Below are 18,560 nucleotides of genomic sequence, written 5' to 3' on the forward strand. Positions count from 1 at the left end.
CATCACTGAACAACCGGATATTTCATGTTTAGATGTTCAGTTACAGTGGGTTCATCATGTGGATCATTCATGTAGTCACCACTTGCATTTTTTAGAAGGCTGAGGGTCCATGGAGTAAATAAATGCATCATGTTACATTTTATAGGGAGATTGTTGAATCTGTTATGTTATCGCTACATGGTTTTGCAAACTTTCTGTCAAGCTCAGATCCCAAATTCAAAATTTGATTAAGGGGGCTGGATATATAGTTGGGATGCTCCCTTTATTTTCCCTGCAGGAGTCAAATATACAAATTGTAAACATTTGTATAGTTGTGTTATTTAAATAATGGAGACAATAAAAGTTCATCTAATGTGATAACAGAGATGTTGAGCTCTTTAGAGTTTTATTCTGACAGAGAAAATATAAAATTACTGTGTGCAAGTTTTTACAAACGTGATGTTTGAAAAGCATGAAAAGATCGAGTGAAATGAGACCAACAACAAAGAATATTTTGATGCTTTTTTGTCTAAAATTGTCTCATTTTTGTTTGTGTTGCCACATAGAATTACTTCACATACAGCAAAGCTGGGACAAATGTTCATGTGACGTCTAAATCATTCAGATCCAAGAAGTAAATGTATAATAACATACTCTGTACAGTGATGTTGACTGCACTGCTGAACTCTCCTGATTCAGACTCACACCAGTACACTCCAGTATGTGACTTTGATGCTTTGATGTCACATGTGGATCCAGTCATTCTCCTACAGTCAGAGAGTCGGCCGTCCTCAGAGAACTTCCTCACTCTCCACTCAGTGAAGTTTCCCTCACAGGTCAGTGAGACAGAGTCAAAGGTGAAGTGTTGCACTCTGTCAGGACTCACTGTGAGAGACGCTGCTGAATGAACATCTGGAAACAACATGCAGTGAACAGACAAAGCTCACAGATGTTAGGACTGCTATCACCCCATTTTACTTTAGACTGGTACACCAGTAAACCAGGATTCTCATGATTTTTGATCCCCTCTTTGACTCAGACTAACAGAAGCGTTTTTGCGGTCTTCTTTTGCGGCTGGTTCAGTGAATCTTGGTTCGCGCGTGGTGAAACTAAGTGTGCAGCAAAAAGCTGCAGAAGCTAATTAGCCTTTGTTTATATCATTACATGGAGTCTGGAGAATTTTTGGATCGGTTTTGTTTGTTTGGCATTTATGTAACTGCTCTTTGAATCATCACGCATTTTTGCTGTGTTCGGTGGTTGTAGAAATGGATTATTTAAGCATTTAGATTAGATTTTCTGTGGATATTACACATGGTGATATTTGCATAAAAGGCGTGACATCATGGGTTACATAACTTTTAAGCTGGGGCGTTGGAGCTTAATCTGTCAGCAGAATTCTTTCTACAAGTTTCCAAATCATACTGGCTCAGGTTAAAGGCAAATCATTCACGGGACTTTAGCTTTAACCCTGATCAGCACTAATAGAACAGACAACACTGACAACAAGCCCTGAATCACACAGACAGTCAAATCAATGGAAAACAAAGGAGCCGAATGCTGACATGTTTAAGATGATCTAACCCACATGCTTTATCTGCTGGCAGCTCATGTAGAGCTTGGTACACGTCATGTGACATCATGAGCTTTGAGTCATCACTCTCAGCATCATCCACCTGATACAGATCACTCTGAACACACTTCAGTCATTTGCTGTAATGTTTCTGTCATAATTCTGTGATATTGTCTGTTTCACAGATTCCTTCTACAGTGAGATATTTTGCAGCAGCAGGACCAAAACTAAAAACCTTTGAAGTATATTTTAAATGAACAATAACAGCAGCTGTTATTTGTGACGTCTTCTTCTAGCGTCCATCTGTAGTCAGTGCTTCTCTTGTATTTGTCAGAGCTGTTAACCTGCCTGCTGACATCTTTGTTTCTTTATTAACTATATTTGACTTTTTTATCTGAACACCTACCTGAGCACTAAACAAAGATTCTTAACTTTGTAAATCCTGTCTGTGCACTAAGAAAAAATAATCAGTACAAACAGAAACATGAGTTTAAATATCAAAACATTTAAAATCTCATAGATGTCTTTTGTTTTTCATGTTATCTCATTAAATAAAAACTGAAAAATAAGAAAAGGAAACAAAGAAATTCAGTTTGGTTTGATCACAGAGAGAACGGAAAATATTCAGTTCAGTACTTCTTTTGGGGAGTTTTAATGTACACAGGCATAAATGGTTGTCATGGAGATGAGATTTTAATGGTCTAAATGTTGTTGAATAAAAATGATCACCTAACATGAGCTTATTGAAAGGACAGAGAGAAACAAACTGACCTGCAGACCAGACAAACTTTGGTTGACTGTGATCAGTGTGATACTCTGGGTCTCCTCTTCCAGCTCTGCACACATATCCTGCTGTGTGTGTCTGTCCATGAATGATGTAGGAGTTGTTTGCAGTCCTATTGCCATCAGGTAGCAGCTCATAACTGGAGGATTTCTCTGATAGATCAGGAACAGCTTTATACCAGTAGAAGCTCCATCCTGCAGACGGATGTTCAACCTCACAGTTCAGAGTTACTGAGGCTCCAGGACTCAGCCATGATGGAGACACAGTGAGGACAGGACGGGGTTCATCTGTTCAACAAAGATTTTCTCTCAGTGAACATGTAGTACAGTCTCTGAACAGTGAGCTCAGTTTATACAAAGAATAATAATCTCAGTCTATGAACAGAAACACATTTTACAAAGTGTTCAAACAGCTTAAAGAAAATATGACAGCAAGCAGGAGAAACCTGAGTGAGGGGAAGAGATTCAACAAGAGAGCAAGTTATAAACAGTAGAGATGGACCGATCCGATATTACGTATCGGTATCGGTCCGATACTGACCTAAATTACTGGATCGGATATCGGAGAAAAATAAAAAATGTAATCCGATCCATTAAATATCACGAAAGCACCTCACAAAACTTGCAACACGCCGTAACTCACCCCAGAACGTTAGCAGTCGGAGCAGTATGCATCACGTGATAGAGTGGCTGTGGCATGCGGGACCTGTCGGTGGTCTGGATAGCATTTGGAGCTTCGCTAGCAACCCGGCATTTCATCTCCGACAAAGTTATCCCCGAGAGAAGTAAAGCAAGTGTGTAAGTCCATCTCTGAATGTTTGTAAAGCATTCCTGCGTTAAGCTTAACAAACGACTGCCTCTTCTTGCTGCTACTTCAATCATGAAACTGCTTAACGATCAGCTGATCGGCTTTTCTGTCGGGAGTACGTCTCTCTTGTTTGCTTTTGGCCCACTTTGCACCAGAAAGAGGAAACCAGCGGCTGAACAACAGCAGCACGTTTAAGCTTGATAAGCTGTTGTTAGAATGTATTTAATATTACTTTCTACTCGAGGATCTTTTTCTACGTAGCTGACGGCTGGTAACTGTGCAGGGGCGGATCTAGCAAAGTTTAGCCAGGGGGGCCGATAGGGCATTAACAGGGAAAAGGGGGCACAAAGACATACTTTTCTTTCTTATTCTCATTTAAAATGTCTAGCTTTTAATAAATAATTATCTGACAGCCGAAGTTTTAATTTGATGCAAAATGAATAGAAGTCCATTACTGTATATAGTAACTATTAAGTCTAATATATATATATATATACCCTAGTAAGCTATAGTACTTTTTCCTTTGGGAAGGTACCATCTGTGCAGTCTGCAATTTTGTTGAAGAAAGATGTTGAATCTATTTAATATTTCTTGAAAAATAATTGATTTCTGTGCATTTTTTTTCCCACACTGCATCAAATTAAGGTTGATTACGTCGATTAAGCATCATGAGGTGGAGCGTGAGGGGTGGTTCCCTATTTTTTATTTATTTATTTTTGTTGTTGCTGGGAGTTGGAACCCTATTAGTTAGATTGCTTAATATTTACACTAAGTACTCTTTAAAATACCAGAATAGGGAGGATGGTGTAGGTTTAAGTTTATTAGATTGATCAGTATTGCTGAACTATGAAATATTTTTTTTTGGATACAGGTATAACAGAATAGCTTTAGTGTAGTTGTTGTTTTAAACTTGAGTATGAACTTATACAAAATGCAGCAAGATATTTAAAAAACAGTTTTGTTGATTAAAAAACACTATATCGGATTCATATCGGTATCGGCAGATATCCAAATTTATGATATCGGTATCGGACATAAAAAAGTGGTATCGTGCCATCTCTAATAAACAGATGCATTTTTACTTCCAGTCTTTGACAGTGATGGTGTCCAACTTCAGTCCTGGTGGATAAAATCTGTTTGATGCAGTTTAAATGAGGATTTGGTGAGTCACAGTTGGTTGTCTTTGGTGTCAGTTAGCATGCTATGTGCTTGTTCTTTACTAAATCTGATGTTGAAGCCTCTGATAGCTAAGATGAGACCTAGTAAGTGTGTTTTATATTCTTTTGCTGTGGAAGCTGACATTTCCTGTCGATGTGCACAGATGTCTTTAGGCCACATTAATAAGCACGCTGACATTACAGGGAGCAGTTTGGATGTGATTTCCAGCTGAGCTGTTAGGAATGCTGGAATAAGACCTCAGTGTTTATGTTGCACAACAGGCCAGGTTAATTAGCCGAGTGCAGATCTTGGCGTTGAAACCTGATACTGCTGAACCTTAATGATCCACCTCTAGGAGATCTGAACTTCCACTGAAATCTTCTGTTCCTAATAATAATGTATACTTTATTGATCCCCATGGGGAAACTCCTCTCTGCATTTAACCCATTCACTCAGTGAAGCAGTTAGCAGCCACTGGCCGCCCGGGGAGCAGTGTGTAGGGATGGTACCTTGCTCAGGAGTACCTCAGGGTAGCCGTTCAGTGGATTAGAGCCCCCGACCTTAAGACCTTAACAAAACCCCTGGATTCCTGATGGATCAACTGATATTCCAGAGAAACTGACTCACACTTCTAAACTGTGACACGACTCCACCATAATCCCTGTTACTGCGACACACAGAGGATTTAATCCAAGAACTGATTCCACACCAGACTGTGACTGTGAAAGGTTTCTCTGTAAATCTGTGGACAGCTGATTTTGTGCTTTCAGTGTTGTAATTCCATTGATTGTGTTGGTGTTGTACTGGTAACTCACTGTGTTACTGATTATTCCTAAACAGCCACTCTGCAGGTCTAGTGAGTAAACTGAGTCGGCTCATATTGATCAGAGTTTGAAGAGCAGCTGAAAGAAAGCTGGTTAACCCTGAAGGCGCTAACACAGGTTAACTTGTAGTTCACACAGATAAGAGTCAAACTAACTTGAACTGGACAGAGAGAGAGACATTTATTTATATTGTTGTTTTACTTAAATTTATTTTACTCTGGTTTTTGGATGCATAAATTAATGTAAACTGGAAACTGTTTGTATATTTCCGTGCCTTCTGTTTCCCAAAAACAAGTTCAAAGTTCACCCTGATCTGTTATTTTAGGGCAGCTAGGTATAAACTGCTGGTGAGAACAAAGACTCTGGTCCTAGTTATCTGTAAATGTCTATGTAACCCATGGTTATTTTTATTGTAAATGGTTTTTTTTTTAAGTTTTACTTTTTGTTAAGTATAAGTTTTCCTATGTACCTTGAATGCACCGCAGCTCTGCTCTAGGTGTGCATTATATGTGCTCCATATTGTCTGGAGCAAGGTACATCTCTCTGTATATTGCACTATGTTTAATGGGTAAAAGAGCTCCATGAAACTTTGTTTTGAGCAGTGATTTTGTTTTGTAGATGCACAAAGCTGTTGTGGAACTTTCAATCCTGTTGAGCTACAGAGTTAATGTATTGTGTGAAGCAGGGCTGTGCAGAGAGCTTTAAAGGGGCGGGTGCTCAAAGTTAAAAAGGGGCACATTGAACCAGGCTGAATAACAACAACACACATTCATCAAGAATCTAATATGGGAAGGGCAGGGCTGTGTTGATCTGAGACTGTAGACATTAAAAAGTCCACAGGAGAGATGGTAGCTGATTAAACAAGTGTCAAGAGATAATAACAAAATGCAAAGATTGGTGACAGCGCTTGGAACCATAAGGCAACAAAAAACTGTGAGAAATAATTTAGGCTCTGCCTGTGAATCACTCTTTGCTTCTCTTCTTCCTTCCTTCCCATCATTTCATATATCACTCTCCACTTGCTGTCTATGTGAGAACAAGGCACAACTTGCTATTGCAATAAACTATAATCTAATTATCCACACCTAACAACTCTTGCACTTAATCTATAATAAAATGATGACAGAAAAATGTTATAGCCCTGCCTTTAGTAGCCTCACACAGCTCCTACTGTTTCCTCCTCATGTCCTTACCAGGCATGTCTGGACAATGTTATATCAAGAGTAATATTTTTTTTAAAAATACATCTAAATAAAACACACACATGCACACACAGTGGCATTTTAGACCTTCTTCAGAATACTGTATATACTATGGGCATCATGGTGCTGATCCAGAATCCATACATTATTATTTATTACTAGAGCTACAATAATAAAGCAATGAGGAGGGGGAAGTAATAAATATGAAATAATGTCATTATGATGATTCCATTTGTTTCACTATCCACTCTGTGCAGGGGCAAAGCTTATTACATTTTTAAACTGTAGAGATACAATCATTTTACTGCTGTAAAATCCAAATTTTGTCTTATTTAAAGTATAAATTTAATATAATCTGCTTCTTAATGTATGTTCTTTAAAATACAACGTGTGTTTTTAAATATATTATAATTATAATAATGCATAATTATGTGGACATGCATATTAGATCGTTTTTTAGTGAAATATAATCCCTCCAGAAAGGCAGGAAAAGCCCGGAAACTTACTTTAAAACTAAATATGTTCCCTAAAACGGTGACAGAGCTACAGACCCATGACAGCCTTACACAGGTAGCCAGCAGCTATGACCAGCACTACTTGTGCAGTTAATAAAAGGACAGGTAATGTTTGTCGCGCTGTTGCACACACAGCACGCTCGTTTGTTTCAGTTCGTCAGTTGCAACAAGACAGCTTACCAACGTGTACGTGATAAGCTAATACTCCTGGGTGCTATACACTACAGTGTACGCTGTACACCTACTTACTGGTTGTATCGCATCAGTCTGTGTCTCTGAGTTAACTTGTGTTTCTCCTACAGCTCCGGACCGCTAAAAATGCGCGTGCTCTTTGTGAGCTCGTTCCCGGCTCGTAACCAGCGCGTTCTGCCGTCAAGGGCGACCATTGGTTAAATGTGATCATGTGACTGATGCAAGCCAGATCCTTTTATTTAGCAAAACTGTGATTAATAGTTAAATATTATTGTTGAAGGGCACAGACAGGACTCCGCACCCACACACACATAAAAAATAATAATAATTTCTTTATAAAAAGTTGCCTTATCAAAAGGGCACTTTGGGCACCCATCAGGAAAGGGGCGGGTGCTCAAGCCCCTCTAGCCCCCCCCCCCCTCTGCACGTGCCTGGTGTGAAGAATATCCTGGTGAGTCTCAAATTATGCAAATTGAATTGTGATTCACAGTCCGGTTTCAAAGTTATAAAATCGGTCAGGATATGATGTTTTGTTGGAAATGTGATTGCAGAAGCTGTTAAGGATTTCTTAGCTGTGTTAGCCCTGTGAGAAGTATGCTAGCATACCCACATGTGCTCCCTGGGCTAATGCGCTTGCATGAGACACTTTTCATGGTTCACTTGATTTGCACTAAAATGTATAATATATGTATTGTTATTGGCCAGTAAGAACTGTATAGATGTATGATATGTAAAGACACTTTGAGGAATTTGATTTTACTTTTTAAAATTTGTACAAATGGGATACAGGGAAGATTAGTCGGTAGAAATATGTGCTTTATTACAAGAGAAGTGATTGCTCCGCAGATTTGTGTGCAGGCTGTTTTTTCTTTTCTTTAAAAAAACAGCCTGCAGCCGATCTTTTTGGTAGAAATCTGCTGCAAGGACCGAGCGGTGCCATCTAAGGACTAGGGATCGGTACCGGTATCGGTTCTGACATAAACAGTAGTAATCAGATCGAAAAGCAGCGCACATTTCGGTGCTTTATTTTGGTGCTTTTTATTCGTAAGATGTCATACACTTTGGACTCTAGCCAGTCATTTTTCCTTTCCAAGGATAGAAGGCGGGCCCAGGTATGTTCGTTCTTTTAGAGCAGAGCTACAGATTAAAATGCCCAAGGCGAAGCAGTCAAAAGTCTGGCTGTACTTCACAGCAAAAGATGCAAACTCAGCAGCCTGCAACAAGTGCTTTAAGCTGATACTGTGCAAAGGAGGTAACACCTCGAATCTGATGAAACACCTGGCGAAGCGTAGCGTTTTTTTAAAAGCCGAGAAATGCACCATATTTGATAGCTTGCTGCAAGACCTCACACCAAGCAGCACATCTACTGCGGGTGTGGTGCCTGTTATCGGACCCGGAGCTAGCAACATCCCCCAAGAACCCGAAGAGGAGAGTCCTGGCCCGTAGCCCTGCCAGTGTAGCAGAAATGATGATGGATGATGATGGCAGCAGCAGCCGTTCTTCTCTGCGTGAGTAGCTTAGCCGTATAGTGACGCATGACAGCCACGAGAAGCCGACGGGTAAAGAGATAGTTTTTTATCGGATTACGTCGTGGAAGAGAAATTGTTCCAGCCATGTTTCCGATGCAACAAAGAGGCGACAGATGGCCTGGATTTCAGCCATTCGAAGACCAAATATAACGTCCAGGAAGACTTCAGCTCACATGTTAGTCTGCTCCAAGCATTTCCACAAAGGTAGGTCTTCTGTTGTAGTTATTACGTAATTTATCATAACATAATTGTTGATGTAGTTTACAAATAAGTCTTATATTGATTTGAATTGAATTAGTTGCGCTACGCTGCTTTGTTCACTGTGGCTTTGCGGGCTAATGTTTGTTGTGTTTTGTAGGAAAACCAGTCTACAAAATGCAGGAATGCGATCCAGACTGGGCACCTTCTATCAACCTGGTCATACCGAGTTTAAAGCTGCTACCACAGCGAGATTTGATCGGTTAAGAGAGAGAGCGATATCAAAACAGCCACGAAATGTCCCGCATATATGTGCCCAAGGGTTGTATTGAAGCAATCAAGTGATGAATAACTGTTTTCCAGTATGTTGTGTTTTTTTTTTTTTGCATTGTTGATTTGTTTGTCAGCGAAGCAGCTAATAAAGCATGATGGAATACAATTTTGCATCTTTCTTGTAAGATTCTATAATAGAATGAAACAATAATACCAGTTATAATAAAGACAATAAATTGAATGAATTACAAAAAACTCATTTTTTTTCTATTAGATCCGAAAATGTTGTGTAATACTACAACCTGAAACAACAAATAGTTTGCGTTTGCCTGTACAGGAGATAGAGGAAAATAATTTAACAACAGCTGTGAAATGGAATAGTCCAAATCACCAAAGTAAACTGGACCTGGGCTTGTTGCAGGGAGCTGAAGTTAATAAACATCTTGTGAGTGTATGCGCTAAAACTTAGGACCATATAATAATAAAATGTGCGTGATGAAAGTTGGGCAGCACGCTAACGTCCTTACTTCACTCTGTATGCTCGTATGGGTCTGACCCTTTTACTCCTTTGATTTTTTTTCCTTGTCCTTTTTTTTTTTTGCCTTTTCGTCAAGTCTGTCTTTGTACGGACCTGCCGTGTTGTCTGTCGTTTTGTGCATAACTGTTTTTGGGGCAAATAAAATGCAAGTAGGGATTAAAACCGCAGAATTAATGATTACCGGTGCTGGAAATACTAGTGCTTGATGCAGTGTTTTGATTTTGTTGCCACGGGTACCCACAAAGCAATGGGTGAAAGTCACGTGGTCTGTCAATCTCTATAAAATGAGGCCATATTGTTGTCTGCAGTTCAGAGTTCATTAAGTGAAAAAGATGCAGTGTGTGTTTCTGATGAGAGCAGACTCTTTAACTAAAGCCTCTAAGATTAATTTAAAAGAGGTAACATGTTAAAAACAACTGAAGTAACTGCATCATATGTTGGTGCAACAGGTAAAAAATAAAAATAAGACAAATGCAGAAGAGAAAATATTGGATGTTACTGTTGTTCTTAGTGGATGTGGTGGAGCAGCTGAAACAGGTTCAGCATTTGTTCTGCACTTCATGTATTAGAGCTGCACAGCAGAGACGTTACTCTGATATGTTTTGTTCTCTTCACTGTGAATAAAAAGCTGCTTTTTACAGTTTTTTGTTATCAGAATAAAAGAAAAATATTTTACTTAACAGCACAAAAGAAACCGCTACAAAGCTGCAAAACAAGTGATTTCACTTATTTTGATAGCAGATGATGTGGATGAAACTTACATGATACAGTCAGTCTGATGATATCACTCCACTCTGTTAACAAATAGTCCCTTCTGCCCCGGCAGCTGTATCCTTCACCATCAGATTCAGTAACTGTGATTCTGTATTCACTGGATGTTTCAGGTATGTTTTTCTGGCTTTGTCTCCATTCATACGTCCACTGAGCTCCTTCACGTCCCTGAATCTCACATCTGACAGTGACTGTCTCACCGCTGTATATCTGAGTCCAGGATGGCTGCAGGGTCACAGTGGGCTTAGTGGGAACTGTTCACATAAGAATGATCCAGTTAGAAGAAGAGAAACATAAAAACATGGCTTTTTATAACATAAGAGTAGAGTCACTGCAAAGCAAATGATTCACAGACAAACAGTTTAAACTTTAAAACAAAGTCACATCATAACAATTTCAAACTGTAACACAACATTTTTTACAAAGTCTGCAGTATTTACTTTGCACAGTTATCATCTTTTGTTCAGATTCCAAAGTTACAGATTATTTTTCATGAGTTGACAGCAGATTAAGAAGACTGGAAGAAATTATAGTGCGAGAAACGTTTTCTAAAAGTTCTGATGAAACTGGTGCAGTTGCTGATTTGGGACATTGGCGTGTGTCACACTTGTAGTTATTGTATAACAAACAGGTTTCAAGTGGTTCTAACAGATTTTTCATGAACTGAACCTTAAACCACTGATGCCCTAATGCATCTGTTCTGCACTGGAGGTTCTCCTAGCTGTCGTATCATTAAAGATATTATGACACTCATGAACACCTTTATTTTTCATTAATTAAAATAACTGAATGCCATTAACAATAATTACATGAAAGAATCTAAGTGTAACCTGTAATGTAGCAGAACAGTCTCTAATAAAATGAGGTTATATTGTAGCCAAACCTGAAACGTCGAGGAATTAATGTAAAAATGCTAAAAACAAAGGAAGTAACTGATCTGCAGTGATAAACTCCACATGTGCAGCCATGAGGTCAAGACCTGTGAGAAGTATGCTAGCATACCCCACATGTGCTCCCTGGGCTAATGCGCTTGCATGAGACACTTTTCATGGTTACTTGATTTGCACTAAAATGTATAATATATGTATTGTTATTGGCCAGTAAAGACTGTATAGATGTATGATATGTAAAGACCTTTGAGGAATTTGATTTTACTTTTTAAAATTTGTACAAATGGGATACAGGGAAGATTAGTCGGTAGAAATATGTGCTTATTACAAGAGAAGTGATTGCTCCGCAGATTTGTGTGCAGGCTGTTTTTTCTTTTCTTTAAAAAAACAGCCTGCAGCCGATCTTTTTGGTAGAAATCTGCTGCAAGGACCGAGCGGTGCCATCTAAGGACTAGGGATCGGTACCGGTATCGGTTCTGACATAAACAGTAGTAATCAGATCGAAAAGCAGCGCACATTTCGGTGCTTTATTTTGGTGCTTTTTATTCGTAAGATGTCATACACTTTGGACTCTAGCCAGTCATTTTTCCTTTCCAAGGATAGAAGGCGGGCCCAGGTATGTTCGTTCTTTTAGAGCAGAGCTACAGATTAAAAATGCCCAAGGCGAAGCAGTCAAAAGTCTGGCTGTACTTCACAGCAAAAGATGCAAACTCAGCAGCCTGCAACAAGTGCTTTAAGCTGTACTGTGCAAAGGAGGTAACACCTCGAATCTGATGAAACACCTGGCGAAGCGTAGCGTTTTTTTAAAAGCCGAGAAATGCACCATATTTGATAGCTTGCTGCAAGACCTCACACCAAGCAGCACATCTACTGCGGGTGTGGTGCCTGTTATCGGACCCGGAGCTAGCAACATCCCCCAAGAACCCGAAGAGGAGAGTCCTGGCCCGTAGCCCTGCCAGTGTAGCAGAAATGATGATGGATGATGATGGCAGCAGCAGCCGTTCTTCTCTGCGTGAGTAGCTTAGCCGTATAGTGACGCATGACAGCCACGAGAAGCCGACGGGTAAAGAGATAGTTTTTTATCGGATTACGTCGTGGAAGAGAAATTGTTCCAGCCATGTTTCCGATGCAACAAAGAGGCGACAGATGGCCTGGATTTCAGCCATTCGAAGACCAAATATAACGTCCAGGAAGACTTCAGCTCACATGTTAGTCTGCTCCAAGCATTTCCACAAAGGTAGGTCTTCTGTTGTAGTTATTACGTAATTTATCATAACATAATTGTTTGATGATTATTCCTAAACAGCCACTCTGCAGGTCTAGTGAGTAAACTGAGTCGGCTCATATTGATCAGAGTTTGAAGAGCAGCTGAAAGAAAGCTGGTTAACCCTGAAGGCGCTAACACAGGTTAACTTGTAGTTCACACAGATAAGAGTCAAACTAACTTGAACTGGACAGAGAGAGAGACATTTATTTATATTTGTTTTACTTAAATTTATTTTACTCTGGTTTTTGGATGCATAAATTAATGTAAACTGGAAACTGTTTGTATATTTCCGTGCCTTCTGTTTCCCAAAAACAAGTTCAAAGTTCACCCTGATCTGTTATTTTAGGGCAGCTAGGTATAAACTGCTGGTGAGAACAAAGACTCTGGTCCTAGTTATCTGTAAATGTCTATGTAACCCATGGTTATTTTTATTGTAAATGTTTTTTTTTTTTAAGTTTTACTTTTTGTTAAGTATAAGTTTTCCTATGTACCTTGAATGCACCGCAGCTCTGCTCTAGGTGTGCATTATATGTGCTCCATATTGTCTGGAGCAAGGTACATCTCTCTGTATATTGCACTATGTTTAATGGGTAAAAGAGCTCCATGAAACTTTGTTTTGAGCAGTGATTTTGTTTTGTAGATGCACAAAGCTGTTGTGGAACTTTCAATCCTGTTGAGCTACAGAGTTAATGTATTGTGTGAAGCAGGGACGTGCAGAGAGCTTTAAAGGGGCGGGTGCTCAAAGTTAAAAAGGGGCACATTGAACCAGGCTGAATAACAACAACACACATTCATCAAGAATCTAATATGGGAAGGGCAGGGCTGTGTTGATCTGAGACTGTAGACATTAAAAAGTCCACAGGAGAGATGGTAGCTGATTAAACAAGTGTCATGAGATAATAACAAAATGCAAAGATTGGTGGCAGCGCTTGGAACCATAAGGCAACAAAAAACTGTGAGAAATAATTTAGGCTCTGCCTGTGAATCACTCTTTGCTTCTCTTCTTCCTTCCTTCCCATCATTTCATATATCACTCTCCACTTGCTGTCTATGTGAGAACAAGGCACAACTTGCTATTGCAATAAACTATAATCTAATTATCCACACCTAACAACTCTTGCACTTAATCTATAATAAAATGATGACAGAAAAATGTTATAGCCCTGCCTTTAGTAGCCTCACACAGCTCCTACTGTTTCCTCCTCATGTCCTTACCAGCCATGTCTGGACAATGTTATATCATGAGTAATATTTTTTTTAAAAATACATCTAAATAAAACACACACATGCACACACAGTGGCATTTTAGACCTTCTTCAGAATACTGTATATACTATGGGCATCATGGTGCTGATCCAGAATCCATTACATTATTATTTATTACTAGAGCTACAATAATAAAGCAATGAGGAGGGGGAAGTAATAAATATGAAATAATGTCATTATGATGATTCCATTTGTTTCACTATCCACTCTGTGCAGGGGCAAAGCTTATTACATTTTTAAACTGTAGAGATACAATCATTTTACTGCTGTAAAATCCAAATTTTGTCTTATTTAAAGTATAAATTTAATATAATCTGCTTCTTAATGTATGTTCTTTAAAATACAACGTGTGTTTTTAAATATATTATAATTATAATAATGCATAATTATGTGGACATGCATATTAGATCGTTTTTTAGTGAAATATAATCCCTCCAGAAAGGCAGGAAAAGCCCGGAAACTTACTTTAAAACTAAATATGTTCCCTAAAACGGTGACAGAGCTACAGACCCATGACAGCCTTACACAGGTAGCCAGCAGCTATGACCAGCACTACTTGTGCAGTTAATAAAAGGACAGGTAATGTTTGTCGCGCTGTTGCACACACAGCACGCTCGTTTGTTTCAGTTCGTCAGTTGCAACAAGACAGCTTACCAACGTGTACGTGATAAGCTAATACTCCTGGGTGCTATACACTACAGTGTACGCTGTACACCTACTTACTGGTTGTATCGCATCAGTCTGTGTCTCTGAGTTAACTTGTGTTTCTCCTACAGCTCCGGACCGCTAAAAATGCGCGTGCTCTTTGTGAGCTCGTTCCCGGCTCGTAACCAGCGCGTTCTGCCGTCAAGGGCGACCATTGGTTAAATGTGATCATGTGACTGATGCAAGCCAGATCCTTTTATTTAGCAAAACTGTGATTAATAGTTAAATATTATTGTTGAAGGGCACAGACAGGACTCCGCACCCACACACACATAAAAAATAATAATAATTTCTTTATAAAAAGTTGCCTTATCAAAAGGGCACTTTGGGCACCCATCAGGAAAGGGGCGGGTGCTCAAGCCCCTCTAGCCCCCCCCCCCCTCTGCACGTGCCTGGTGTGAAGAATATCCTGGTGAGTCTCAAATTATGCAAATTGAATTGTGATTCACAGTCCGGTTTCAAAGTTATAAAATCGGTCAGGATATGATGTTTTGTTGGAAATGTGATTGCAGAAGCTGTTAAGGATTTCTTAGCTGTGTTAGCCCTGTGAGAAGTATGCTAGCATACCCACATGTGCTCCCTGGGCTAATGCGCTTGCATGAGACACTTTTCATGGTTCACTTGATTTGCACTAAAATGTATAATATATGTATTGTTATTGGCCAGTAAGAACTGTATAGATGTATGATATGTAAAGACACTTTGAGGAATTTGATTTTACTTTTTAAAATTTGTACAAATGGGATACAGGGAAGATTAGTCGGTAGAAATATGTGCTTTATTACAAGAGAAGTGATTGCTCCGCAGATTTGTGTGCAGGCTGTTTTTTCTTTTCTTTAAAAAAACAGCCTGCAGCCGATCTTTTTGGTAGAAATCTGCTGCAAGGACCGAGCGGTGCCATCTAAGGACTAGGGATCGGTACCGGTATCGGTTCTGACATAAACAGTAGTAATCAGATCGAAAAGCAGCGCACATTTCGGTGCTTTATTTTGGTGCTTTTTATTCGTAAGATGTCATACACTTTGGACTCTAGCCAGTCATTTTTCCTTTCCAAGGATAGAAGGCGGGCCCAGGTATGTTCGTTCTTTTAGAGCAGAGCTACAGATTAAAAATGCCCAAGGCGAAGCAGTCAAAAGTCTGGCTGTACTTCACAGCAAAAGATGCAAACTCAGCAGCCTGCAACAAGTGCTTTAAGCTGATACTGTGCAAAGGAGGTAACACCTCGAATCTGATGAAACACCTGGCGAAGCGTAGCGTTTTTTTAAAAGCCGAGAAATGCACCATATTTGATAGCTTGCTGCAAGACCTCACACCAAGCAGCACATCTACTGCGGGTGTGGTGCCTGTTATCGGACCCGGAGCTAGCAACATCCCCCAAGAACCCGAAGAGGAGAGTCCTGGCCCGTAGCCCTGCCAGTGTAGCAGAAATGATGATGGATGATGATGGCAGCAGCAGCCGTTCTTCTCTGCGTGAGTAGCTTAGCCGTATAGTGACGCATGACAGCCACGAGAAGCCGACGGGTAAAGAGATAGTTTTTTATCGGATTACGTCGTGGAAGAGAAATTGTTCCAGCCATGTTTCCGATGCAACAAAGAGGCGACAGATGGCCTGGATTTCAGCCATTCGAAGACCAAATATAACGTCCAGGAAGACTTCAGCTCACATGTTAGTCTGCTCCAAGCATTTCCACAAAGGTAGGTCTTCTGTTGTAGTTATTACGTAATTTATCATAACATAATTGTTGATGTAGTTTACAAATAAGTCTTATATTGATTTGAATTGAATTAGTTGCGCTACGCTGCTTTGTTCACTGTGGCTTTGCGGGCTAATGTTTGTTGTGTTTTGTAGGAAAACCAGTCTACAAAATGCAGGAATGCGATCCAGACTGGGCACCTTCTATCAACCTGGTCATACCGAGTTTAAAGCTGCTACCACAGCGAGATTTGATCGGTTAAGAGAGAGAGCGATATCAAAACAGCCACGAAATGTCCCGCATATATGTGCCCAAGGGTTGTATTGAAGCAATCAAGTGATGAATAACTGTTTTCCAGTATGTTGTGTTTTTTTTTTTTTTGCATTGTTGATTTGTTTGTCAGCGAAGCAGCTAATAAAGCATGATGGAATACAATTTTGCATCTTTCTTGTAAGATTCTATAATAGAATGAAACAATAATACCAGTTATAAATAAAGACAATAAATTGAATGAATTACAAAAAACTCATTTTTTTTCTATTAGATCCGAAAATGTTGTGTAATACTACAACCTGAAACGACAAATAGTTTGCGTTTGCCTGTACAGGAGATAGAGGGAAATAATTTAACAACAGCTGTGAAATGGAATAGTCCAAATCACCAAAGTAAACTGGACCTGGGCTTGTTGCAGGGAGCTGAAGTTAATAAACATCTTGTGAGTGTATGCGCTAAAACTTAGGACCATATAATAATAAAATGTGCGTGATGAAAGTTGGGCAGCACGCTAACGTCCTTACTTCACTCTGTATGCTCGTATGGGTCTGACCCTTTTACTCCTTTGATTTTTTTTCCTTGTCCTTTTTTTTTTTTGCCTTTTCGTCAAGTCTGTCTTTGTACGGACCTGCCGTGTTGTCTGTCGTTTTGTGCATAACTGTTTTTGGGGCAAATAAAATGCAAGTAGGGATTAAAACCGCAGAATTAATGATTACCGGTGCTGGAAATACTAGTGCTTGATGCAGTGTTTTGATTTTGTTGCCACGGGTACCCACAAAGCAATGGGTGAAAGTCACGTGGTCTGTCAATCTCTATAAAATGAGGCCATATTGTTGTCTGCAGTTCAGAGTTCATTAAGTGAAAAAGATGCAGTGTGTGTTTCTGATGAGAGCAGACTCTTTAACTAAAGCCTCTAAGATTAATTTAAAAGAGGTAACATGTTAAAAACAACTGAAGTAACTGCATCATATGTTGGTGCAACAGGTAAAAAATAAAAATAAGACAAATGCAGAAGAGAAAATATTGGATGTTACTGTTGTTCTTAGTGGATGTGGTGGAGCAGCTGAAACAGGTTCAGCATTTGTTCTGCACTTCATGTATTAGAGCTGCACAGCAGAGACGTTACTCTGATATGTTTTGTTCTCTTCACTGTGAATAAAAAGCTGCTTTTTACAGTTTTTTGTTATCAGAATAAAAGAAAAATATTTTACTTAACAGCACAAAAGAAACCGCTACAAAGCTGCAAAACAAGTGATTTCACTTATTTTGATAGCAGATGATGTGGATGAAACTTACATGATACAGTCAGTCTGATGATATCACTCCACTCTGTTAACAAATAGTCCCTTCTGCCCCGGCAGCTGTATCCTTCACCATCAGATTCAGTAACTGTGATTCTGTATTCACTGGATGTTTCAGGTATGTTTTTCTGGCTTTGTCTCCATTCATACGTCCACTGAGCTCCTTCACGTCCCTGAATCTCACATCTGACAGTGACTGTCTCACCGCTGTATATCTGAGTCCAGGATGGCTGCAGGGTCACAGTGGGCTTAGTGGGAACTGTTCACATAAGAATGATCCAGTTAGAAGAAGAGAAACATAAAAACATGGCTTTTTATAACATAAGAGTAGAGTCACTGCAAAGCAAATGATTCACAGACAAACAGTTTAAACTTTAAAACAAAGTCACATCATAACAATTTCAAACTGTAACACAACATTTTTTACAAAGTCTGCAGTATTTACTTTGCACAGTTATCATCTTTTGTTCAGATTCCAAAAGTTACAGATTATTTTTCATGAGTTGACAGCAGATTAAGAAGACTGGAAGAAATTATAGTGCGAGAAACGTTTTCTAAAAGTTCTGATGAAACTGGTGCAGTTGCTGATTTGGGACATTGGCGTGTGTCACACTTGTAGTTATTGTATAACAAACAGGTTTCAAGTGGTTCTAACAGATTTTTCATGAACTGAACCTTAAACCACTGATGCCCTAATGCATCTGTTCTGCACTGGAGGTTCTCCTAGCTGTCGTATCATTAAAGATATTATGACACTCATGAACACCTTTATTTTTCATTAATTAAAATAACTGAATGCCATTAACAATAATTACATGAAAGAA

The 18,560-nt window shown here is 39.3% G+C and overlaps 1 protein-coding gene across 1 annotated transcript; it reads right to left on the minus strand.

The window, feature by feature from the left end:
* Positions 1-540: 540 nt before the first annotated feature.
* LOC113013332 (Fc receptor-like protein 5) lies at positions 541-12,349 on the minus strand. Its single transcript, XM_026154159.1, has 4 exons — positions 12,322-12,349; positions 10,331-10,594; positions 2,321-2,620; positions 541-891 (listed from the first exon to the last, which is right to left on the minus strand). Exons 1-4 carry the CDS (start codon positions 12,347-12,349, stop codon positions 581-583), a joined length of 903 nt encoding a protein of 300 aa, XP_026009944.1. The 3' UTR covers positions 541-580.
* Between the last annotated feature and the right edge of the window lie 6,211 nt (positions 12,350-18,560).

This window comes from Astatotilapia calliptera, chromosome 3, assembly GCF_900246225.1.
Source record: "Astatotilapia calliptera chromosome 3, fAstCal1.2, whole genome shotgun sequence".
In the NCBI taxonomy this organism is placed as follows: domain Eukaryota; kingdom Metazoa; phylum Chordata; class Actinopteri; order Cichliformes; family Cichlidae; genus Astatotilapia; species Astatotilapia calliptera.